General features: G+C 48.2%; 1 protein-coding gene across 1 annotated transcript; it reads right to left on the minus strand.

Moving 5' to 3' along the window:
• Positions 1–2,813: 2,813 nt before the first annotated feature.
• FMOD (fibromodulin) lies at positions 2,814–14,987 on the minus strand. Its single transcript, XM_049858023.1, has 4 exons — positions 14,796–14,987; positions 14,553–14,614; positions 10,835–11,822; positions 2,814–5,356 (listed from the first exon to the last, which is right to left on the minus strand). The coding sequence occupies exons 3-4, from the start codon at positions 11,811–11,813 to the stop codon at positions 5,205–5,207; spliced, it is 1,131 nt and encodes a 376-aa protein (XP_049713980.1). The 5' UTR covers positions 11,814–11,822; positions 14,553–14,614; positions 14,796–14,987; the 3' UTR covers positions 2,814–5,204.
• Between the last annotated feature and the right edge of the window lie 5,907 nt (positions 14,988–20,894).

Here is a 20,894-nt window from a genome sequence, read left to right on the forward strand (position 1 = left end):
TCTACACAACTACATTCCCCTCCGTATCTCAGAGCATCCCTCCCCAAACCTCCAGTCTAGGCAGGCCCCTTTGGTAACCCTTGTGGAGACCTGTGCCTGTCTCCTTCTCACCCTTCTGGTTTGTAACAATGAGATCTTTGGTGTGATTGTCTTATTCCATGTCTATTTCTGAACTAGACTGTAAAACCCGTGTTATGGTTTGAGTTGTGTCCTTCAAGGTATGTGTTGTAAATCCTAACCCTTATGGTTGTTTTTTTTTTTTTATGGTTATAATCCCATTTGGGAGGGGGTTTTCCTTGTTAGGTTAATGAGACAGTATTAGTTTAGACTGTGTCTTAAATCAATCTTTTTTGAGATACAAAAGGCCATTAAGCAAGCAGCAAAACAGCAGAGAGGGAGGGAGGTAGATGCCAAGCCACATGCAGATGGCTCAGGAGCAGAAGCTCCAAGAGACGAGGACCTTCCCGCAGAGCCGGCAGAGGGAGGAAGGCTTCCGTTACAGCTGGCACTCCTCACTGTGAGGAAATCAGTTTGTTAAAACCACTCACTTGTGATATTTCTGTTACAGCAGCACTGGATAACTAAGACAACCCCCAAGGGCAGGGATAGTTTGTCTTTATTCTCTGCAGGATCCCCATTGCCTGCTTAGAGGCTCTAAGTAAATATTTATTGTCTGAGAGTGAATTTTAATTGGAGAATCATAAAGAGACTGTGAATCCTTGCAAAATGGATTTAGTTCCACCCAAAGGAGGTAAGATGGTCTCCCTCCACTCACCACACCCCATCTCCTACCAAATCCCCATTCCCCAGTAATTTTGCTTAAATTAGCAACACAGGGCTCTGCAGGATAGCATAGTAGAAACAGTGGAGGAGCCCTGGTGGCGCAGCAGTTAAGCACTTGGCTGCTAAACAAAAGGTCAGTGGTTCGAACCCATCAGCCACTCCAAGGGAGAAAGATGAGGCAGTCTGCTTCCGTAAAGATCACAGCCTTGGAAACCATACTAGGCAGTTCTACTCTGTCCTGCAGGGCCATTATGAGTTGGAATGAACTCAACGACAGTGGGTTTTGTCTTGGGTTTTTATGGCATAGAAGGAGTCCCTCGGTGGTGCAAATGGTTAAGCCCTTGGCTACTAACTAAAAGGCTGCCTGTTTGAATCCACCCAGAGGCATCTCAGAAGTGCCTGGAGATATACTTCCAAAAAGTCAACCCCTGAAGATCATACGGACACACATGGGGTCGCCTTAAGTAGGAATCGACTCGATGGCAACTGGTGGTGTGATGATGGTATAGAATGGTTAGGAATTTTAAATGGGTCATGTAGGTAAAGCTCCTATCACGTAATAAGTACTCAACAAATGGTTTTTTTAAAAAAAAGTCAACCCAGCCTGAGAGACAGTCCAACCTCGCTAGTTCTTTGTGAAGCAATGGATTTAGAAAGAGGAAAGCTTGCAGATTCCTGGCACGAGATTCTTCTCCCTGCTCTGTCCCAGTTGGAGTGTTCCCGGGAGCTGCTAGGCAGCAAAACGGCAAGGCAGAGGACTCCTACTTGCAGCTGGAACAGTCCCCTCCCTGTGTGTTCCTACCTCCACTTCCTTCGTGTGGCATCTCTGTGCTCAGCACCAACGCAGAGGAGCTTACATGCCGTCCTTGAAGAGGACACAGCTTCTTCCTGATCTTCTCAGGCACTCACATTCCCGCCTAACTCCTGCTCCAGAGACTACAGCCAGACTAGTTTACTTTGCTTTAAGAGGGAGTGTGGCACTTATAACTTGCTTGGCACAGAATTCGGCATGTGTTGTTGTTGTTGTGTGCCATCGAGTCGATTACAACTCAAAATGACCCTAGAGGACAAAGTAGAACTGCCCTGTAAGGTTTCCAAGGCTGTGATCATTATGGAAGCAGGCTGCCACATCTTTCTCCCATGAGAGGCTGGTGGGTTTGAACCACTGACCTTCTGGTTAGCAGCTGAGCACTTTAACCACTGCACTACCAGAGATCCTAATGGCATGTATTAGTGCTCATTAAATGTCAGTTGCTCATACTTGGTAAAGTAGAGGCTCAGCGAAGAAGAGGGAGACCCTCAACGAGATGGATAGACACAGTGGCTGCAACAATGGGTACAAGCATAGCAAGGACTGGGAGGATGGAGCAGGACCGGGCAGAGTTTCCTTCTGTTGTGCACAGGGTCACTATGAGTTGGAACCAACTCCAGGGCACCTAACCACAACAAATGCCAGTTATTATCATTTCCCTATTAGAAAACAGCTGATCGTCCCGAAAGCACAAGTCTAATCTGCACTCCTAATTCATATCACACTTGCTAAGCACCTAGAACAAAGTCTGACACGCAAAAGCTTTCAAGAAATGCGCGTTGAGAGGACGAATGAAAGAGCAGGTGGGTGGCAGAAGGCTTATTTCCCTCTTCCTGGCCCAGCCGGGCTTTGCTGTGCTCGGCAGCCCTCAGTTCTCCACGGTTGCCACTAGGGGGCAGGAGCAGTTAAGATAACAGTACCCAGGACCAGCCAGATACCAGAATTTTGACAAGGATGGTTGAAGGAGCCCTGGTGGCGCAGTGGTTAAAGCGATCAACTGCTAATCGAAATGTTGGCTGTTGGAAACTAACTGCCCGCGCGGGAGAAAGACGTGGCAGTCTGTTTCCGTGGAGATTTACAACCTTGCAAACCCTGTGGGGTCGCTATGAGTTGGAATCCACTGGACAGCAGTGGGCTTGGTTTTGATCTGGGAGGATGGCTGAGGGAGAAGAATGTTAGAATAATTGAAAAACAAACAAACAAAAAGCCAGTTGTTCTTTATTATCCCTTGGAGACCAAATGGAAGGGAACGTGCGACTAGTGGGATTGAAGTTAGATTTAAGAAGAACTTCCAGAGCACAAAGTTTGTAAAATGTCAGCTTAACTGATCAGGAAAGGGTTGTGATTCGGCTCCCTTGAGAGCTTTTATAGAGGTTATTTGTTTATTTTTACCCCTTAGCCACCTCTGCTGGAGCAGAGTGAATGAGAAAGAGAGCTCTTTAAGTCTGAGGCCCATGTGGCCTCATAGATTCCCCCAGAAATAGATTCCCCCAAAGTAATCCCGCTGTGTGGTTGTTTGGTGCTCTCGAGTTCATTTTCCGACTCGTAATGACCCCATGTGCCTGAGTAGAACTGCTCCACAGGGTTTTCTAGGCTGTCGTCTTCACGGGAGCAAATTGCCAGTTCTTTCTCCCACAGAGCCACTGGGTGGGTTTGAACCACCCGCCTTTCGGTTAGCAGCTGGGTGTTTAGCCATTGTGCCACCAGGGCTCCTTGACCCTCCTGTAGTTTTGCCTTAAGGAGCCCTGGTAGCGCGGTGGTTAAGTGCTGGGCTGCTAACCAAAAGGTGGGTGGTTTGAACCCACCAGCTGCTCCTTGGGAAAAAGATGTGTCAGCCTGCTTATGTAAAGATTTACAGCCTAGGAAACCTATGGGGGCAGTTCCACTCTGTCCTGTAGGGTCACTCTGAGTTGGAATTGACTTGGCGGCAAGGGGTAGCTCCGCCTGAAATAACTCCATTCTTGCAATGCAATGGTAAGATACCTTTATTGGTCAGGTTAGCCACCACTCATGCTTTTCCTTAACAAGGATGCTGTATAGGGACATGATGGTGTTCACATGCAGACGCTTTCTGAAGAGCCCTAAAGCAGAGGACGGCCTTGGCCCTCCTGTTAGAGCTCATTTGTTGAAATGAGCTGGTTTGGCTTTTGTGATTTCGGGGTCTGGAGCCAAGAACAGAGCCCAGGGATTCCCCCACACCCTTCTCAGGGAAGCTGTTCCGAAGCATATATGGTACCAGGGACATAATGGCAGCTGGGCAGGGACCAGACTTGGGCCAACTCTTATCCTGGCTGCCCAGGTGGCTCCATCCCAACAGTGTCCAAAAAAGCAGGTGGGTTAGGCTCCAAGCAACGTTACCTTTCAGAAATGGTAGAACCAATTACTCTCCACTCCAATCGTAAAGCAACAGGCATCTTCAGTCCTGGGGGTGCAGCTCAGAGACATGAGAGCCGTGGGCTTCATGCCCAGCCCAGGCAAGACTGGGTGACTGGCCTTAGGACAAATCATTCAGTATTGATTAACCACACCCTCCTGCTTTAAGCTAGCGGGCAGGTCCAGGGCTGATTGGGGCCTGTCCCTCCCACTGGGAGACAGGAGCTTTCTACTTGGATAAAAGGAGAGGTCAAACTAACTTGTTCATGGTTTGGAAACCACATGGACTCCACCTTTGAGGATGTTGTTGGGAATGCAGGGCGAGTGCTGGCAAGTGTGAACTCCTGGGCTGCTTCCTCAGGTCAGCCAATTTGAGGTGTGTTTGCCCGCATTATGGATATTGATGACAAGCAAAGCTTGCCTTTCCTCATTCGAGGTCTGATCCACCTTCAAAGAGCTGCCCTGATGGGAGAGTACATACAGCTCTATGAATTTATCTAAGCCTAAGGTTGGCTGCCTCCTCCTGCATCAGGCCATGAATATTGTCATCATGCTGGTGACATTCAATTTAGTGGCTTTCAAGGAGCGAGATTAGGGAGGCGTAGAGGTGACTGTTGGTATCCTCCCAAACTCAGGGAAAGTGGGGGTTCTTTGTACAGGTCTCTGGGTGGATGCTCACATTCCTGAGGTCCCCTGCCTCTGTCTAAGGACAGAACAGGCATCTGCAGAGGAAGGTTGAGGGGCCGAAGTGGATTAGGCGGAGACAACTGGGCAAGAGGTATGTTCTGAAGAGCAACGAGAGGGAACCCGGAGGAGCTGCACTACCAGCCCAGCACGCGGGGAAAGTTGTCAAGATGCTCACAGAGAGGGTCAGGGATTGTTAGCGAACTACGCTTATGTACCACAGCCTAAGCAACATGTAAAGTTCCACGACACCGGATCATTGGGAAGAATTTATGGGTAGTGGGATTTCGGGGGTTGGGCCTTCCAGAGGTTACTGCCTCCACCTCCAGTCTGCCCCGGGAAAGAGAGAGCTCCCGCCCGTGTCCCTCAGCAAACAGCTGCCTGTCCCTCGATCCCACTAACCCTGCCTACAGGGAAGAAGAATAAAGAGGGAGCCTGTGGAGTTCTGTCACATGGTCTACCCCAGACCATCCAGCAAAAGCCAAACCAAACCATCAAGCCAAATGCAATGGGGCAGTGGGGCTCTGCGGGCCGCGCTCAGTGCGAGGACTGCTCAGATCTCAATGAGGCTGGCGAGGCGCAGGCAGAGGGGCGCGTCCGCGGGCACCGCGCTGCGCCGAATCTCGTTTCCGTCCAGGCGCAGCACTTGCAGCTTGGAGAAGTTCATGACGTCCACCACGGTACAGAAGCTGCTGATGGAGAACTCTGTAGAGACAAGAGGGGCGGGGAGGGTGGGGAGAAGCCCAGATCAGGGACCCAGATTGCGGCCTCTGAGAAGCTGCTTAGATAAATACCCCTGATGCAAGCGTAGAACTCGCGGGGGCAGGCGTTTTCCAAGATTGGAGCCATACCGAATGGCACCATGAGGGGGCAGAACTAAGGTTCTCGAGAGGCTCTGCCTGCGTCGCCAGCTCCACATTTTAACCAGCGGCCCAACTTGTGCGTTACTCTGCAGATGGTTGAATGCCCTTGAGTGTCCTTCCAGCCGGGACCTGCTCTTTTCCCATCTGTGGCCAGCAGGGGGAAGCAGAGGGTAGCCAAAGAGCAACCCGAACAGTTTTGCGTACTTTATTGCTTTCAAAGACGAGGCGCTTTGCTAAATTGCGGTTATGAGAAGGAAGACCGGGGAAATGGCGGGGCTTAAATCTTGGATATCTCCTGCCACTTTGCAGATACAGAAAGTGGTAGGAAATTAACGAGAGAAAGCCTGGGCTGAGAGACAAATGTCTTTGAGTGCCAGAGCTTTGAGAGGGTTGCATGTCTTCATTCGGCCGAGTGCTGCCAAAGGAGTGAGCAAGGCTTGGAGGTTAAAGAGACTGGAATTTCAGAGACAACTGGGGCTGCTCTGGACCTCAAAAATCAAATAAACAATTCCCCTGCTTCCTGCATTTACTATAACTGTCTACCCTCTCCCTTAAATCTCCAAAGAAGTTCCCGCTTTTGAAGATTTTTCCTTAAACCATGCAATCCTAACAGATAATACAATGGTTCTTTCTGGCTTTAGAATAAATCCTTCTGCTGCCATTCATCCTATTCTCCTTCTGGCTAAACAAACTAACTGTTCTCTTCAATCAGTCAACCACCCCTGTCTCAAGTCTACTGGATGAGTAACTTTAAGGAAGTAACCAAGAACTTAGCTAAAACTCTATCAGGGACATCAAAAGTCACCATTGCAAAGCTGCTGAAACCTCTAAAGAGTGCCTTCAGTGTGGTAAGTGAGGGTTTCAGGAAAATTCCCCTTGAAATTCCCAGCAAAGTGGGTTTGGAAGAACTTACTCATCAAGTCTTGAGGGTGGAATCATACATGTCTCCGTCCCTAGCGGCTCTAACACTTGGGCAGCCAGGAGCTGTGGCTAGCTTTTGATTCCGCCAGAGGCATTCCTCAACCTGCACCAGTGGTCAGGAGTTGTACTTCAAGGCTGTGCTAATTCTCTTCCTAGGGGTGACCATGCAGGCTTCACCATCGGGGAGGTTGTTGTTCTTAGGTGCGGCCGAGTCAATTCCAACTCATGGTGACCCCATGTGAAGGAGTAGAGCTGCCGCATTGGATTCCCTAGTTTTTTTTTTAATCTTTATGGAAGCAGTTTGCCAGGTCTTTCTCCTGAGGAGCCTCTGAGATAGGTTCAAACCACCAACCTTTTGGTTAGCAGCTGAGCACTTAACCATTGTGCTACCAGGGCTCCTCGGGGGAGGTTATGGGTATGAAAATAAAGGTTCCAAAGAAAACAGTATGGAGAGCTTAAATAGGCTGATACAAAAATGTCTTAAAGTTAGCATTAATTATTCAGAAAATAAAACATTTAATAAGGAGGAGTTCAATTGTTTTCAGTATCTGTTGAGAACTCACCAAGACAAGATGAGGTGAAGCTGCAGCACATTAATTTGTACCCAAACATAAGACAGAGTGTTCAGGCCCAGAGAATAATTAGATACTGGAAAAAGTGGGGAAGACTGGGAAATACCATTCTTTGAAGAGTATTCAGAGCGGTGGAATGCTCCGGATGTTTCCTTTCTGGTCTCAGGGACTAGATGAAATGGCTTCTGAGTGGGGAGACTGGGGGCAGAGTGGAGGCCAGGGATGGGGTCTGTGGCATCTGGGACAAGAACTGAAGTGGCCCAGTTTAAATATTGCTTCTAACTCTATTTGACACTCAGCTAGAAGTTCAGTGATAGATTCTGTATCCCAGCCTGGAAGCTCTTTGCTAAAATCCTGGATCTCAACTGTGTATATATAGAGCACAGGGTACCCTTGTGGGTAGTTAGATACCCAGCGTGGATAGATTCTATCCACATGCGGGCACCATAAGCCCCCGTTTGTCTTGCCCATGCCCATGAATAGGACAGGGCTTCTGCGTGGAAGCACTGAGAAGTATTTTCCAGCCCAAATTAAATACTGACATAAGTCTTTCCAAATTCCTCCTGGTGTACCCGCCCTGCTCCACTGGATCCCAAAGCTTCAGAATAACATTCCGAGTAATGTTGTTCCCTTGCTGTTGCCAGGCTGGAAAAACTGAGGGAGACACTGATAGATGAGGGGAGGGGGAGGGAGAGGCCATGCCTTGTCCCCTACATCCCCCTTGGTTCCTGTTCTTCTAGCTCCTCCTTCAGAGGGTTGCTTCAATCCCACCTTCATCTCCCCTCCACTCTCCCAAGTCCCTAACTTACTGTGTGGGGAGACAGCCTCACATTTGCTCCAGAAGTGGGGGCTGAGCTTGGAGAGCTCTAGTTTTTGCTGGTGGTCTACAGCAGAGAGGTATTCCTCATCATTCCCAGCCAGAGAAGCCTGGTTCTACCAGCTGTCATCAAGTTAACTCTGAGAGCTGTACTCTCTAGGGTTTTCAGTAGCTGTTTTTTTGGGAAGTAGATCACCAGGCCTTTCTTCTGAGGCATCTCTGGGTGGGCTCCAACCTCCAACCATTTGACTGGCAGCTGAGCATATTAACCATTTGCACCACCCGCCCAGGGACTCCCCCCCCAGCTCTAGATCCTTCGATGCTGTAAGCAGGGCTTTATACTACACACCTGGATGACTTTGAGACTTGCCTTCTGTGTGTCTCACTTTCCCCATCTTTGGAATGCAAAAAACTGTGTCTGTCAACTTCAAAATGGCACTGAGACAAAAAAAAACAAAAAACAAAAAACTAATAATACTAATAACCTGTTGCTGTAGAATCGATTCCGACTCATCGTGACCCTATAGGACAGAGTAGAACTGCCCCACAGGGTTTCCAAGGAGTGCCTGGTGGATTCGAACTGCTGACCTTTCTTTCAGCTAGCAGCTGAACACTTAACCACCGTGCCACCAGAGCTCCCCAATAATACTAACAGCTATCATGTAATTACATGCCAGGCCAAACTCTTCACGTGTATTAATTCACTAGTTTAAGAAAAATAAGGAGTTGGTGCTATTTTGCCTCAAGAGAAGAATCAGAGTGAGGCTAAAATGACAACTAAATAAAAGGGATTTGGCTTAAATTGCAGAAGGAGAGGTGTGGGGTAGACACTGGACATTTTTGGTTGTTTGGCTTAAGGGAGAACTTTCTTTCAAGGCGTTAGCACACTTTACTAAAGTAATTTTATTTTGGAAGGGCTTTTGGGAGCAATGGACCACCTCATGTCTGAGCCCACAAGTATGGTTTGCACGGAGGCAGAGAGGTGGCAGGAGGCTGAGATGAAGCTGTTCCCACCGCACGTTTCTCTGGTTGTACAGTGAGGCGGTAACTGGTGTGTCCTCTCCTGTGGCAGCTGCTCTCTACTGTCCCATTTCAGGGTCACACTTGGATGAAGCACGGAATACACTATGACATTCCTGATGTGACAGTCCTCCTGAGATCAGAGTGCGGGGCGGGTGGAGTGGTGACTTCTATGTGGGATGATAGGCAGCCGTGAATAAACGTCTAACCCTTTGAGGACATAGCATCTTAGAGATGTCTTAGGGAAGAAAGAAAAAACATCCCAGGACTAAGAAGACACAAAGAAAGACAGGCTTTAAATAAAGACAGCTCAGAATGCACTTGATGGGTCTTGCACTTCCAACTGGTGGACCAGACTGCCCGCCCCATCATCTCCCGGGTTGTCTTCTGGGGTTGGTGCCTCTCTCACTCAGGGAGGGCTGTCCAGCTTGCTAACATCTTGCTAACTGACTGATTGACAGGGAGCGGATGTCGACTCCGTCCCTCTTGGGGCTTTGATGCCCTATTCACTCTCAGCAGGCTCTGCTTCAAAGCCAGTTGCCGGTGGTTATTAATGAGTCCTCCTTTCCCCAAAGAGAGGAGGACTTTGCTGCCAGAAGGAGGGAGGTTAAATGCTGGCTCAGTACCTTCCAGCTGGGATAAAGACATGAGAGGCCCTGGGGTAAAGTAAGTGTGTTCTGAGTACAAGACCCTGTGAGGAGAGGGAGCTCAGAAGCTACTGGCTAATTCCAACAGAAATGAATATTTTAGTTCTTCAAGGCAGAGGGGCAGCCCTTTTGTTTCCTTCAGGCATTTACAGGGAAGTGCTTGAAAAAGAAAAAGCCCAGTGTACCCTCAACCTCAAGGCTCTGTGATGGTCAGGCCCCTGTTACCCTCGGGAGGACCTCTGCCCTGCCACCAGGGGCTCCTTGGACTCCAGGGAGAACTGACTGGAACAAGTACCATAGTCAGCTCTGAGAGGCTGCACACTTTTCTCCCCCAGCTGTTATGTTTGAAAAATAAATAAACACCCCAACACAAGGCTGGGCTGTTGAGGCAGGAGGGGACTATGTGGAAACAGACATCATCCTCTCCTGGGTCTGTGACAAAGTACAGACACCATGGTTTCTCAGCAGCCCACCTTCCTCCCTGGAAGTTTAAACTTAAATCCCTGACTTTATGAACTGCCCCTCCCAAGCTCTCCAACTGCATCTTCCACTGCTCCTATATGTGACCCTTTCTTCTCAGACACACACTTTTCCTGGCTGCCCGCTCTAGGTGACATGGTAAATGACTGGTTCCTTTGTGGTGGTTCCCCTTCCCAGAATGGCTTTGTCCTGTTTTCCTCTAATCCATACCCACTTCTCTCTCAACACCTAGATTGAAACTTACATCTCCTGGGAAGCGTTCTCCCATACCAACCCGCTCCCCACTGAGTTCTTAGCACCTCTGTTTAAATGTGTACTATTTTGTACCTCCAGCGCAGGCTTATGGCTTGGTTTTCTCTTTCTTTTGTGTTGCCACTAGCACTCAGAGTAGACAAACAAACCAAAAAACCCAAACCCATTGCAGCTGAATCAATGCTGACTCACAGCAACTCTGAAGGACAGAGTAGAACTGCCCCATAGGGTTTCCAAGGCAGTAATCTTTACGGAAGCAGACTGCCACATCTTTCTCCCATGGAGTCGTTGGTAGGTTCAAATTGTCAACCTTTCGGTTAGCAGCTGAGCGCTTAACTACTGTGCCACCAGGGCTCCTAACACTCACAACAAACCAAAAACAAAAACAAAAAAAACAAACCGATTGCCATCAAGTCAATTCTGACCCATAGTGACCCTATAGGACTGAGTAGAACTGCCTCATAGGGTTTCCAAGGAGCAGCTGGTGGATTTGAACTGCCAATGTTTTGGCTAGCAGCCGAGCTCTTAACCACTGCACTACCACAGCTCCAGAACAGGGTCTTTCAAATGAAACACACAGCCCCTTCCCCGGCCCTGTGTCAAGGTCTCACCATTGATCCTGTTGCCTTGGAGGTAGAGGTTCTCCAGGTTGGTGTTGACTGGGGGGATCTTCTGCAACTGGTTGTAGGAGAGGTCGAGCTCAAGGATGCTGCTGGCATTGAAGGTGTTGGAGGCCAGCCCACTGTTGGTGAGGCTGTTGTGAGACAGCCGCACATACAGCAGCTTGGGCGAACCCCGGAAGTAGCTGTCAGGGACGGTGTTGATGTTGTTATGCTCCAGGTATAGCTGCTCAAGGGCTGAGGGCAGCCCATCCGGCACCTTTCGAAGGTGGTTGTAACTCATGTCCAGCAAGATCAGTGACCGGAGGCCCTTCATTGCACTGCTCACTTCCTGGATCTCGTTGTGTTGGAGGTACAAGGCCGTGAGGTTCTCCAGCCCCTCCAGAGCATTGTTGGGGACCCGGGTGATCTGGTTGTGGTCAAGATGGAGCTCCCTCAGGGATCGAGGCAGTGGACCAGGCATCCGGGTCAGGTTGTTGTGGTCCATGTACAGCCTCTCCAGATGCCTCAGCTTGGAAAAGACCTTCTTCCCCACTTTATCACTGGTGATCTGATTGCCATGGAGAGCAATCCAGAGCAGCCCAGTAGCATTGTCAAAGACACCTTCCTGGATGGAGGAGATCTGGTTGTTCTGAAAGTAGACGTACTTCATGCGGGAGGGGACGAAGGGCAAGTATTTGAGGTTGCGGTTGTCACAGTACATAGCTGTGGGGAAGTTGGGTGGGCAGTCGCACTCCTGGGGGCAGTCGCGGGGCTCTGGTGGGGGTGGAGAGCCGTAGGCATAGGCCGGACCTTCCTCCACCCCATAGGGATAAGGCTCGTAGGGCCCGTAAGGGTAAGGGTCATAGGGGTCGTAGTAGGAGGGCTGCTGGCTGCGGACGTAGTGGAGCCACCAGGGGATGTCTTCATCATACTGGGCCCTGGAGAGAGAGCAGAGCCCTGCCAGCAGCAGGAGGGAGGCCCACTGCATTTCGTCTCTCTGCGAGAAGGGAGAGAGAACAGAGCAAGCAGGCATGAGTGAGACTGTAGGGAGGCCGTGCAGCAGAGCAGCCTAGGCTGTGAGCTGAACAGATCTGACCTCCGCCTCAAGCACCTGAGAGCAGAAGCCTTACCTCCCCCTTGTTTGGTGCCTCCTCCTAGTGTTGGTTCTGCATGTGTGGTCCAGCTGGACCTTGGCTACCTGGAGTTAGCCAGGTGCCCAGTGCATTTTCCACTGGTTGTAGAGTCACAGAAACAGTCTTAGACAGAAAGAACTTGAATGGTGGAGGGGAAGGTTTTTAGGAGCCTCTAGGAACCCAGAGGTCCTATCGGGGCAGCTGGAAAGCCCACAACAATCCCTGGGATGGTGAAGGTAGGGAGTGCTCGTTAGGCCTGAATTCAAATCCAGTTGAACTCCCCAGGGAAGGAATATTTTCAAGAGTCCAAGGGAAAAGCCCTCTGGCTCTTTCCATAACTCTGGCAGCTTTCAAGAGTGGCTTGAGACTTCAAGGCCAGTCTGAACTATCTCTGGGAGATCTTTTGGTCTTTTGTGCAGCCTGGGGGCTTTTTGGTTTTCAGTCTTTGGAGGGGGTGTGTGGTCACTTTGCAGCCACCACAGGGCTCGGGGTACCCTTCAAGTGCCATTGTCTATAAGAGCTGGCTTGGTAAAAAAAAAAATCTGATTAGCAGTTTGTGGCTACATGTGTACCTTGGCTGCTTCAGGGAATTGCTGTAAGTTACATATCACCTGTAGACTGGAGACACTGGCACCCAGGCATGGCACTTGTCTTCTGGAGCAAGTGCTGAGTGCATGGAGTCTGAATTAGTCCATTTCTCCATCTTTTGTGGTGTCTAGGAAAGTGCTAGCCCTCCCTTTGCTCCACCTTAGACATTATACAAGAGCCACACAGGCCAAGAGAAGTGAATGAGGAACACCAAAATATGGAGCAGGATTGGAGACTCTGGTGTATACCTGAAGGAAAGTGGCTTGGGGTGGGATTCTGGCATCTTCTCTCTCATTGCAAGCTACCTGCTCCCGAGGACACCTGGATTTCCAGGCTCCATATGTAGGCCCCCCCCCCCACATTGCTGGGGAGTCTGTTGCCTTTGAGCTTGCTATGCTAGTGAGATGAGAAAGGACAGACTTGAAGAGCAATGCGGGGATTGGTGTCATTTGTGAGAGAGACTGAAAGTCTGGAAGCAGAAGGACCAGGGGTGGCATGTCAGGCCTGGGTACCCTACCCCGATTCCCTACAGCCAATGCACTGCTTGGCCGCTGTGGGCAGTGGGCACCTCCCAGAGGTGGGAGTGTTATCCTTGAACAGAGAAACCTCAAAACTCTCTTGGTCCTGGAAGTCACCTATACCCCACGTGCTGCTGTTGGGCCTTGCTAGGGTTGACAACTCTGGACAAGAGAAAGAAAGAAGTATAAAATCCAACATCAAATCGATGAACTGATGGGAAGGGTCCCAACTATGACACTGAACTTAGTCACCTTCTGGCCACCATTCCTCCCAGGCCTCTCTTTCTTCTGAAAGCAGCTCCCTTAGACCAGCTTCATCCCATCAGCCCCTGGGCTGCAGAGAAGCAGGCACTCTGGCTCATCCTCAGGCAGCCTTGGGCCTCAGACAAAGAGCCCATAGTGCTGCTGAGAAGCAGACCCAACTGCCCACTCCCTGGGCATGCTGGCTGGCCCCTGGTTCTGGCCAGGAGAGAAGACAGACATGCCAACTGCGCATTTTTCCATGCAGAGCCTGGGCTGCTGCAGGACCAAGGTGGTTGTCTGGAGGCCTGGCACAGTGAGCCTCTGTGTCCATTTCTCCTTCTTCCAGACTGGGCACCTTGGCAGACAAGAGCCACCTTCCTCTTTAAGACACAGCTTTCCAAGGGCCTGGGTACCCTGCCCACTGTGACTTTTCCTCAGGAGCCATGCCTGCTGAAAGGGTTCAGTGGGGGGCTTATGCCTGTCCTTACCCCACCCCCATCTCTTAGCAATGCTACTGTAGGACTATACACTCTTAGAACTTCTTCCTCAATGCTGAGACCCTCCTGTGTTCAGAGTTTTGTAAGGTAGAAAGTTTCTTGGATGGACTGACACTCTATGAGTTGGGGGGACCTTACTCAGGACCTACTGCTTTTCTTTCATTTCTCCATTCTAGAGAGATCTCTCCTTCCTCTCAGGGCTGAGGAGGTCAAACAAGAGGCCATCCTCTAACCTGGATTGAACCCTACTTCAATTCACAGCTCTCTGGACATGGCCAATTCTCAACATTCCTCTTTGTTCACTCCCCCTCACTCCAGCAAAACACACACACACACACACACACACACACACACACACACACACACCACACACAAAACCCAAAACAATAATGGCGTTTAGGTACCACAACCCCCCTACAGGAGAGACTGCCTGGATGCTCAGAGTTAGAATGGTGGGGGTTATGAGCAGTAACGGAGAGCTTGGCTTCACTAAATATCTGGTCCTTCACTTTTTCATACTTGAGAACTGGGGGTTCCTTCCAACAACCACAAAAGAACTGTAGAGAAAGGTAAAATCTGGAGCTCCTCCCTTCTCCCTCTGCCTTTGCCCCTTTCCAGCACCCCTGGATCATTGGCCAGATGTGGAGGATGACAAATGACTTCTCCTTGCCTGCCCCCCTCCCCATTCTCTAGCCCTTCCTTTATGAAAGCACAAAGAATAAAAACTGAAGCAAAATGACTAACTTACCTCAAGTTGAACCTTTCAGAGAGTGACCACGTTCCTCTGTCTGGCCTTGTTGGGTTGGAGAGCTTGTGAGAGACAGAGAGAGAAAAAGAGAGAGAGAGTGAGTATGTCTACTGAGAGTGTGCGTGTCTATGCCAGGCCAGGGTCCCGCCCCCAAATTCCTAATCAAATATTGTGAAGACAGGGGCTGAGGAGCTGGGATCCTGGTTTTTTCAGCTCTGCTGCAAAGGCGGAGCTCATACTCACCGCACAAAATTCTTCTGTCTGCCTGACGCTATAGGAGCCACTTTCTTTCCACTCACTTATCTTTCCTGAAGCACTGGCAGCTCTGGGTCTCCTTCTGCTGTATGAGTTAGTGGCGTCCCAGAAGTTATTTGCACAGTCTCTTAGGAGGCGCCTGAATTTCTCATTAAACCCACAAGGGCAGATGCAAGGATGGGGAGGGCCAGGATTTGGGAAGAGGCATCTTAACTCCTTCAGCAACCCAAGTGTTCTCGGGAGTGTTAGTACTCACTCTTCTTGGCTTGACTGTCCCCCTCCAGGCATGTGGTTAGACTAGCAGATAAGAGAGCCAGACCCAGGATAGCTGACTCAGGCTCTATGTCTGACCAGTGTAGACTTCTCTGGGCTATAGCATTTTTTTTCTGTTTTAATTAGTGAAAAAGAAGGCAATCTAACATTTGTTAAGCACCTTCCATGTACTTTCATTTAATCCTCCTGACGATCTTTTTTTTTTTTTTTAATTGTGCTTTAGGTGAAAGTTTACAAAGCATATTAGTTTCTCATTAAACAATCGATACACATATTGTTTTGTGATGTTGGTTGCCAACCCTGCAACGTGTCAACACTCTCCCCTTCTCAATCTTGGGTCCCTCATGTCCATTCAACCAGCTTTCCTGTCCCCACCTGCCTTCTCGTTCTTGCCCCTGGGCTGGTGTGCCCATTTAGTCTCGTATACATGGTTGAACCACGTGTGTTACTGTTTGTTTTATAAACCAAAAAACTCATTACCACTGAATCAATTCTGACTCATAGCTACCCCATAGGACAGAGTAGAACTGCCCCATGGGGCTTCCAAGGAGTGGCTGGTGGATAGTACATAGCCCAGGTGTGCTAGTAAATGTTTACAGAGCCCTGGTGGTGAAGTGGTTTGTTTGATAGACCTGTCTAATCTTTGGCTGAAGGGTGAACCTCAGGAGTGATTTTTTTTTTTTTATATAATTTTTATTGTGCTTTAAGTGAAAGTTTACAAATCAAGTCAGCCTCTCACATAAAAACTTATATACACCTTACTACATACTCCCAATTACTCTCCCCCCAATAAGATAGCCCTCTCCCTCCTTCCACTCTCTTTTCGTATCCATTTTGCCAGCTTCTAAGCCCCTCTACCCTCCCATCTCCCCTCCAGGCAGGAGATGCCAATATAGTCTCAAGTGTCCACCTGACCCAAGAAGCTTGCACCTTACCAGCATACCTCTCCAACCCCTTGTCCAGTCCAATCCATGCCTGAAGAGTTGGCTTCGGGAATGGTTCCTATCCTGGGCCAACAAAAGGCTTTGGGGCCATGACCACTGGGGTCTTTCTAGTCTCAGTCAGACATTAAGTCTGGTCTTTTTATGAGAATTTGGGTTCTGCATCCTACTGTTCTCCTGCTCCCTCAGGGGTCCTCTGTTGTGTTCCCTGTCAGGGCAGTCACTGGTTGTGGCCGGGCACCATCTAGCTCTTCTGGTCTCAGGATGATGTAGTCTCTGGTTCATGTAGCTCTCTCTCTCTCGGGCTCGTAATTACCTTGTGTCCTTGGTGTTCTTCATTCTCCTTTGATCCAGGTGGGTTGAGACTCATTGATGCATCTTAAATGGCCGCTTGCTAGTGTTTAAGACCCCAGACGCCACTCTTCAAAGTGGGATGCAGAATGTTTTCTTAATAGATTTTATTTTGCCAATTGACTTAGATGTCGCCTGAAACTGTGGTCCCCAAACCCCTGCCCCTGCTTCGCTGGCCTTCAAAGCATTCAGTTTATTCAGGAAACTTCTTTGCTTTTGGTTTAGTCCAGTTGTGGTGACCTCCCCTGTATTGAGTGTTGTCCTTTCCTTCACCTAAAGTAGTTCTTATCTACTATCTAATTACTAAATAACCCTCTCCCACCCTCCCCCCCCGTAACCACAAAAGAATGTTTTCTTGTCAATTTAAACTACTTCTCAAGATCTTATAATGGTGGTCTTACACAATATTTGTCCTTTTGCAGCTGACTAATTTCACCAGGAATGATTTTAAAACAGAGTCAAAAGTGTGTCTGGGGGCCGTACTCTCGAGGTTTTGCCAGTCTCTGTCGGACCAGTAAATCTGATCTTTTTTTTTTTGTAAATTTGTATTTTGTTCTACATTTTTCTCTCACTCTGTCTAGGACCCTCTATTGTGATCCCTGTCAGAGCAGTTGGTGGTGGTAGCCGGGCGACATCTAGTTGTGCTGGGCTCAGTCTGCTGGGGGCTGTGGTAGTTGTGGTCCATTAGTCCTTTGTACTAGTCTTTCCTTTGTGGCTATGCTTTTCTTCATTCTCCCTTGTTCCGTACAGGATGGGACCAGTAGTTGTACCTTAGATGGCTGCTCACAAGCTTTTAAGACCCTAAATGCTACTCATCAAGGTAGTATTAGAACATTTTGTTTATAAACTACGTCATGTCAGTTGAGCTAGATGTCCCCTGATATCATGGTCCCCACAGTCCTCACTCAGCCAAGTAACTCAGTCCCTCAAGGAGTTTGGATGTGTCTGTGACTCTTCTTTGATTTTGCCTTGGTCAAGCTGTGTCGACTTCCCCTGTATTGTGTACTGTCTTACCCTTACTGAAGTCACCACTCATCTATTGTCTAGTTAGTGTTTTTCCGCCCACCCATCTCCTTTCTCCATCAGAGATTATTTCTTTCTGTGTATAAACCTTTTCATGAGTTTTTATAATAATAGTCTCATATAGTATTTGTCCTTTTGACTTATTTCACTTAACATAGTGCCCTCCAGATTCATCCATATTGTGAGATATTTCGCAGTTTCATCATTGTTCCGTATCATTACATAGCATTCCTTTGTGTGTAGGTACCGTAGCTTGTTTATCCATTTATCTGTTGATGGGCACTTGGGTTGTTTCTATCTGTTTGCTGCTGTGAATAATGCTGCAAAGAACATGGGTGTGCATAAGTCTATTCTTGTCATGGCTCTTATTTCTCTAGGATATGTTCCTATGAGTCCTCACAACAATCGTAACAGTTAACAATACTTACCTTGTTTTACTGCAGCCAGGACTATATGAAGTAGTGTGTGTGAAGCACCTGATCGAGCACACAGCTGATGCCCAGTATGTGGTAGAGATTATTACTGTCACGTACATTTTACAGCTGCAGAGTCCCTGAGCCAGGAGAAGATGAGGTTGAAGAAGTAGGCGGGAGCTAGGTTGGGAAGAGGCTTTTAGGCCACAGAAAGGATTTGGTTTTCATTCCATCCTAGATGTCTAAAAAGCAATACATTTTAAGCATGGGGTGGTATGAGATCTGATTTACATTTTTAAAAGCACATGGGAGGGACTGCTTTGTGGAGAAAGGGAGGTGAGAATGGAAGCAGGGAGACTCTTGCCCAGCCTCCCTGGTAGATAGCTGCGGCTTGGGCTGGTGCAGTGGCAGAGGGAGAGAACCGACAAGTCTTGCAGATGGATCAGATATGGGCAGTTAGGTAAAGTCAAAGAGAGTTAACTTCCAGATATTCGGTCTGAGCAACTGGGTCAGTGGTGGCACCACTTTCTGAGATGGGAAAAATATAGAGAGACAGACTTGGGTGAAAAACCAAAGTTATGTTTCGGTTGCTAAGTTAGAAATGACCGTTAAGCATTCTAGTGGAATTGCAAGCAGGCAGTTAGGTATATGAATCTGAATTTGGGGTTCAGGAGTTGGAAGAAAACATTCGTGAACCATTAGAATTTGGATCACATGGACTCTCATAGTTAGATGAACCCACATGTCCTGAATGCTCTGTCTTCAACTAATCGACTCACGCCAACCCTGAAGAAACTGCACTAATTTTTAAAAATACCGACTGATAAACCCTCAGGTGATTTAGAGTTGAAGAGTTTAGAGGTGTCAAGGGAGATGGCACTTTTGTAGGTTGCAGCTGAAGACTTAATCTACTGTCTGTCAGAAAGGCAGGGCAATGTCATTATCAGAGACCCACTCACTTGTCAGGATTTAAGAAGACTTTGAAAAAGGATGAGACATAATGAATGGACCTTTGCTAAGCACTGTCTATAAACTAGGTAGTTTACTTATGTGATCTCATTTAATGACCCCCGTAGGTATTTTGCATTGGAAATAGGGGCTCAGACATTAAAGTGACTAAGCTGATAAGTGGTAAAACAAGGATTTGAACCTTGGCCTACAGGACTCCTAAGCCCACAGACTTTCCCACAACTCTAGGCCAGAGGACTGGTGGAATGGACAGGATGGGGGGTGGTGATGAATAATCTGTCTTCAGGGTTGGACTCTACTATGATGGATCCCAACTAATTACAGTAGTGCAGTCTGCTTGAAGCTGGGGACAAACCCCAAACCAAACCAAACCCTTTGCTATCAAGTCATGGTGACCCTATATGTAGCAGCGCAGAACTACTCCATAGTGTTTTCTTGGCTGTTAACTTTATGGATGCAGATCGCCAATCCTTTCTTCTGTGGTGCCACTGGATGGGCTCAAACCACTAACCTTTATGTTAGTAGCTGAGTGCAAACTGCTCGCACCTTCCAGGGTGCCTAATCTGAGAGCAGGGGAGCATAAAGATGAGAGAGGCTGGTGTACAGGCTTCTCCTTCTGATCTCACACATACTTCATTTCAAATTTAATAAATATTTTGTTGATCATGTTAGTTTTTAGACTTCCAGCATGCTGAATAATAACTGCATTTACTAACAATAAAAGTCAATAGAGTCTGGGGACCAAACATTGGCTGGGATCTTCTCCAGCCAAGCTGCACCAAAAAAGGCAGTATTTCCATATGGCTTGTTGACTATTTGTAAAGCAGTCTTCCTGTTTCAAGATAGGCCTGGGAGGAAGGAAGGAAGGAGGAGCCGATTGGGACCAGGTCAGGAGGTAGAGTTCCAAGAACCAACTGCTGTTCAGAAGTTCCCCTCTTAATGGGTTCTAACCTCCATTTTCCACCACCCATCTATCAGTTTGTGGTGCTATGATGGCTTGCATGTTGTTATGACAGTGGAAGCTATGCTACTGGTGTTTCAAATACCAGCAAGGTCACCCATGGTGGACAGGTTTCAGTGGCGCTTCCAGATTAAAGCAGACTAGGAAGAAAATCCCTGTGGTCTACTTCCAAAAATTGGTCAGTGAAAACCCTATGAATCACAACAGAATATTGTCCAGTATAGTATTGGAAGATGAGCCCCCTAAGTTGGAAATCACTCAAAATACACAGTGCCCACAACAATGGGCTCGAGCATACCAATGATTGTAAAGATGGTGCAGGACCAGGCCTTGTTTTGTTCTGTTGCACATGGGGTCGGCATGAGTCAGAACCAACTCAACAAAAACTGACAACCACCGCCTCCATTTGGAGTAGTGATGCTCTGTTTGCCTGGTTCCTGGATCCAGGCCCTCAGAACTTGGCTTTAATAAACATCCATGCTGATATCCCCCAGATTGCTGAGGGAGTCCACATGTGAAGGAGACTCACTTGGGACACTGGTGCTTTCTGAGAGATGTCAAGCCACAACAACCCAACCACTAGACTGTAAGCATATTAAAGAGAGGCTGTGTTATTCAATTCTGTAGCCTCTACTTCCAGCTGGGCATATAATGCCTGGCACTTAGTAGGCAATCAGTAAAGGGTTATGAAACAAATTGTATTTTTGGCTCCACACAGAGTCTGCCTGTCTTTAGTGCCCAATGCCAGGCGGAATAACCACCACCAACCAGGCCAGGAAACTCTTAGAATTCAGGCCAATTAGATTTTCTAGGGGTTCAAGTCACTGCTATTTCTTCCTCACCCAGAAAAGTACAGGTTAAGCCACAACTAGTAGGCAAAGCTGCTTGCCTGTGATGTTGGACCCACCCTGTCTGGAAAGGATGAAGTATCTTCTGAGTCAAATCCTACTTATAAAGGTACAGCAACACTTCTGTGGCCACCAACCCCTTCTTCTTCAGGCCCCACAAGACCCAACAGCCCCTGTTTTTATAGCGTAATCTCTGATCCCAGACACCAGGAGAGGAGTGGTAAGACTGAAAATCCACCCAAACAGAGTTCTTGAATTGGATATAAAGAGATCAAAAGAAAGACGATCATGGTGATATAATCCAGGCC

This window comes from Elephas maximus, chromosome 18 (genome assembly GCF_024166365.1).
Source record: "Elephas maximus indicus isolate mEleMax1 chromosome 18, mEleMax1 primary haplotype, whole genome shotgun sequence".
NCBI classification, from domain to species: domain Eukaryota; kingdom Metazoa; phylum Chordata; class Mammalia; order Proboscidea; family Elephantidae; genus Elephas; species Elephas maximus.

Excerpts from the sequence above, each read along its gene's own strand:
- FMOD (XM_049858023.1), bottom strand. The coding sequence starts at position 11,813 with ATGCAGTGGGCCTCCCTCCTGCTGCTGGCAGGGCTCTGCTCTCTCTCC. Across the intron at positions 5,357-10,834 it reads CCAAGGCAACAGGATCAATG|AGTTCTCCATCAGCAGCTTC; the intron begins GTGAGACCTTGA and ends TTGTCTCTACAG.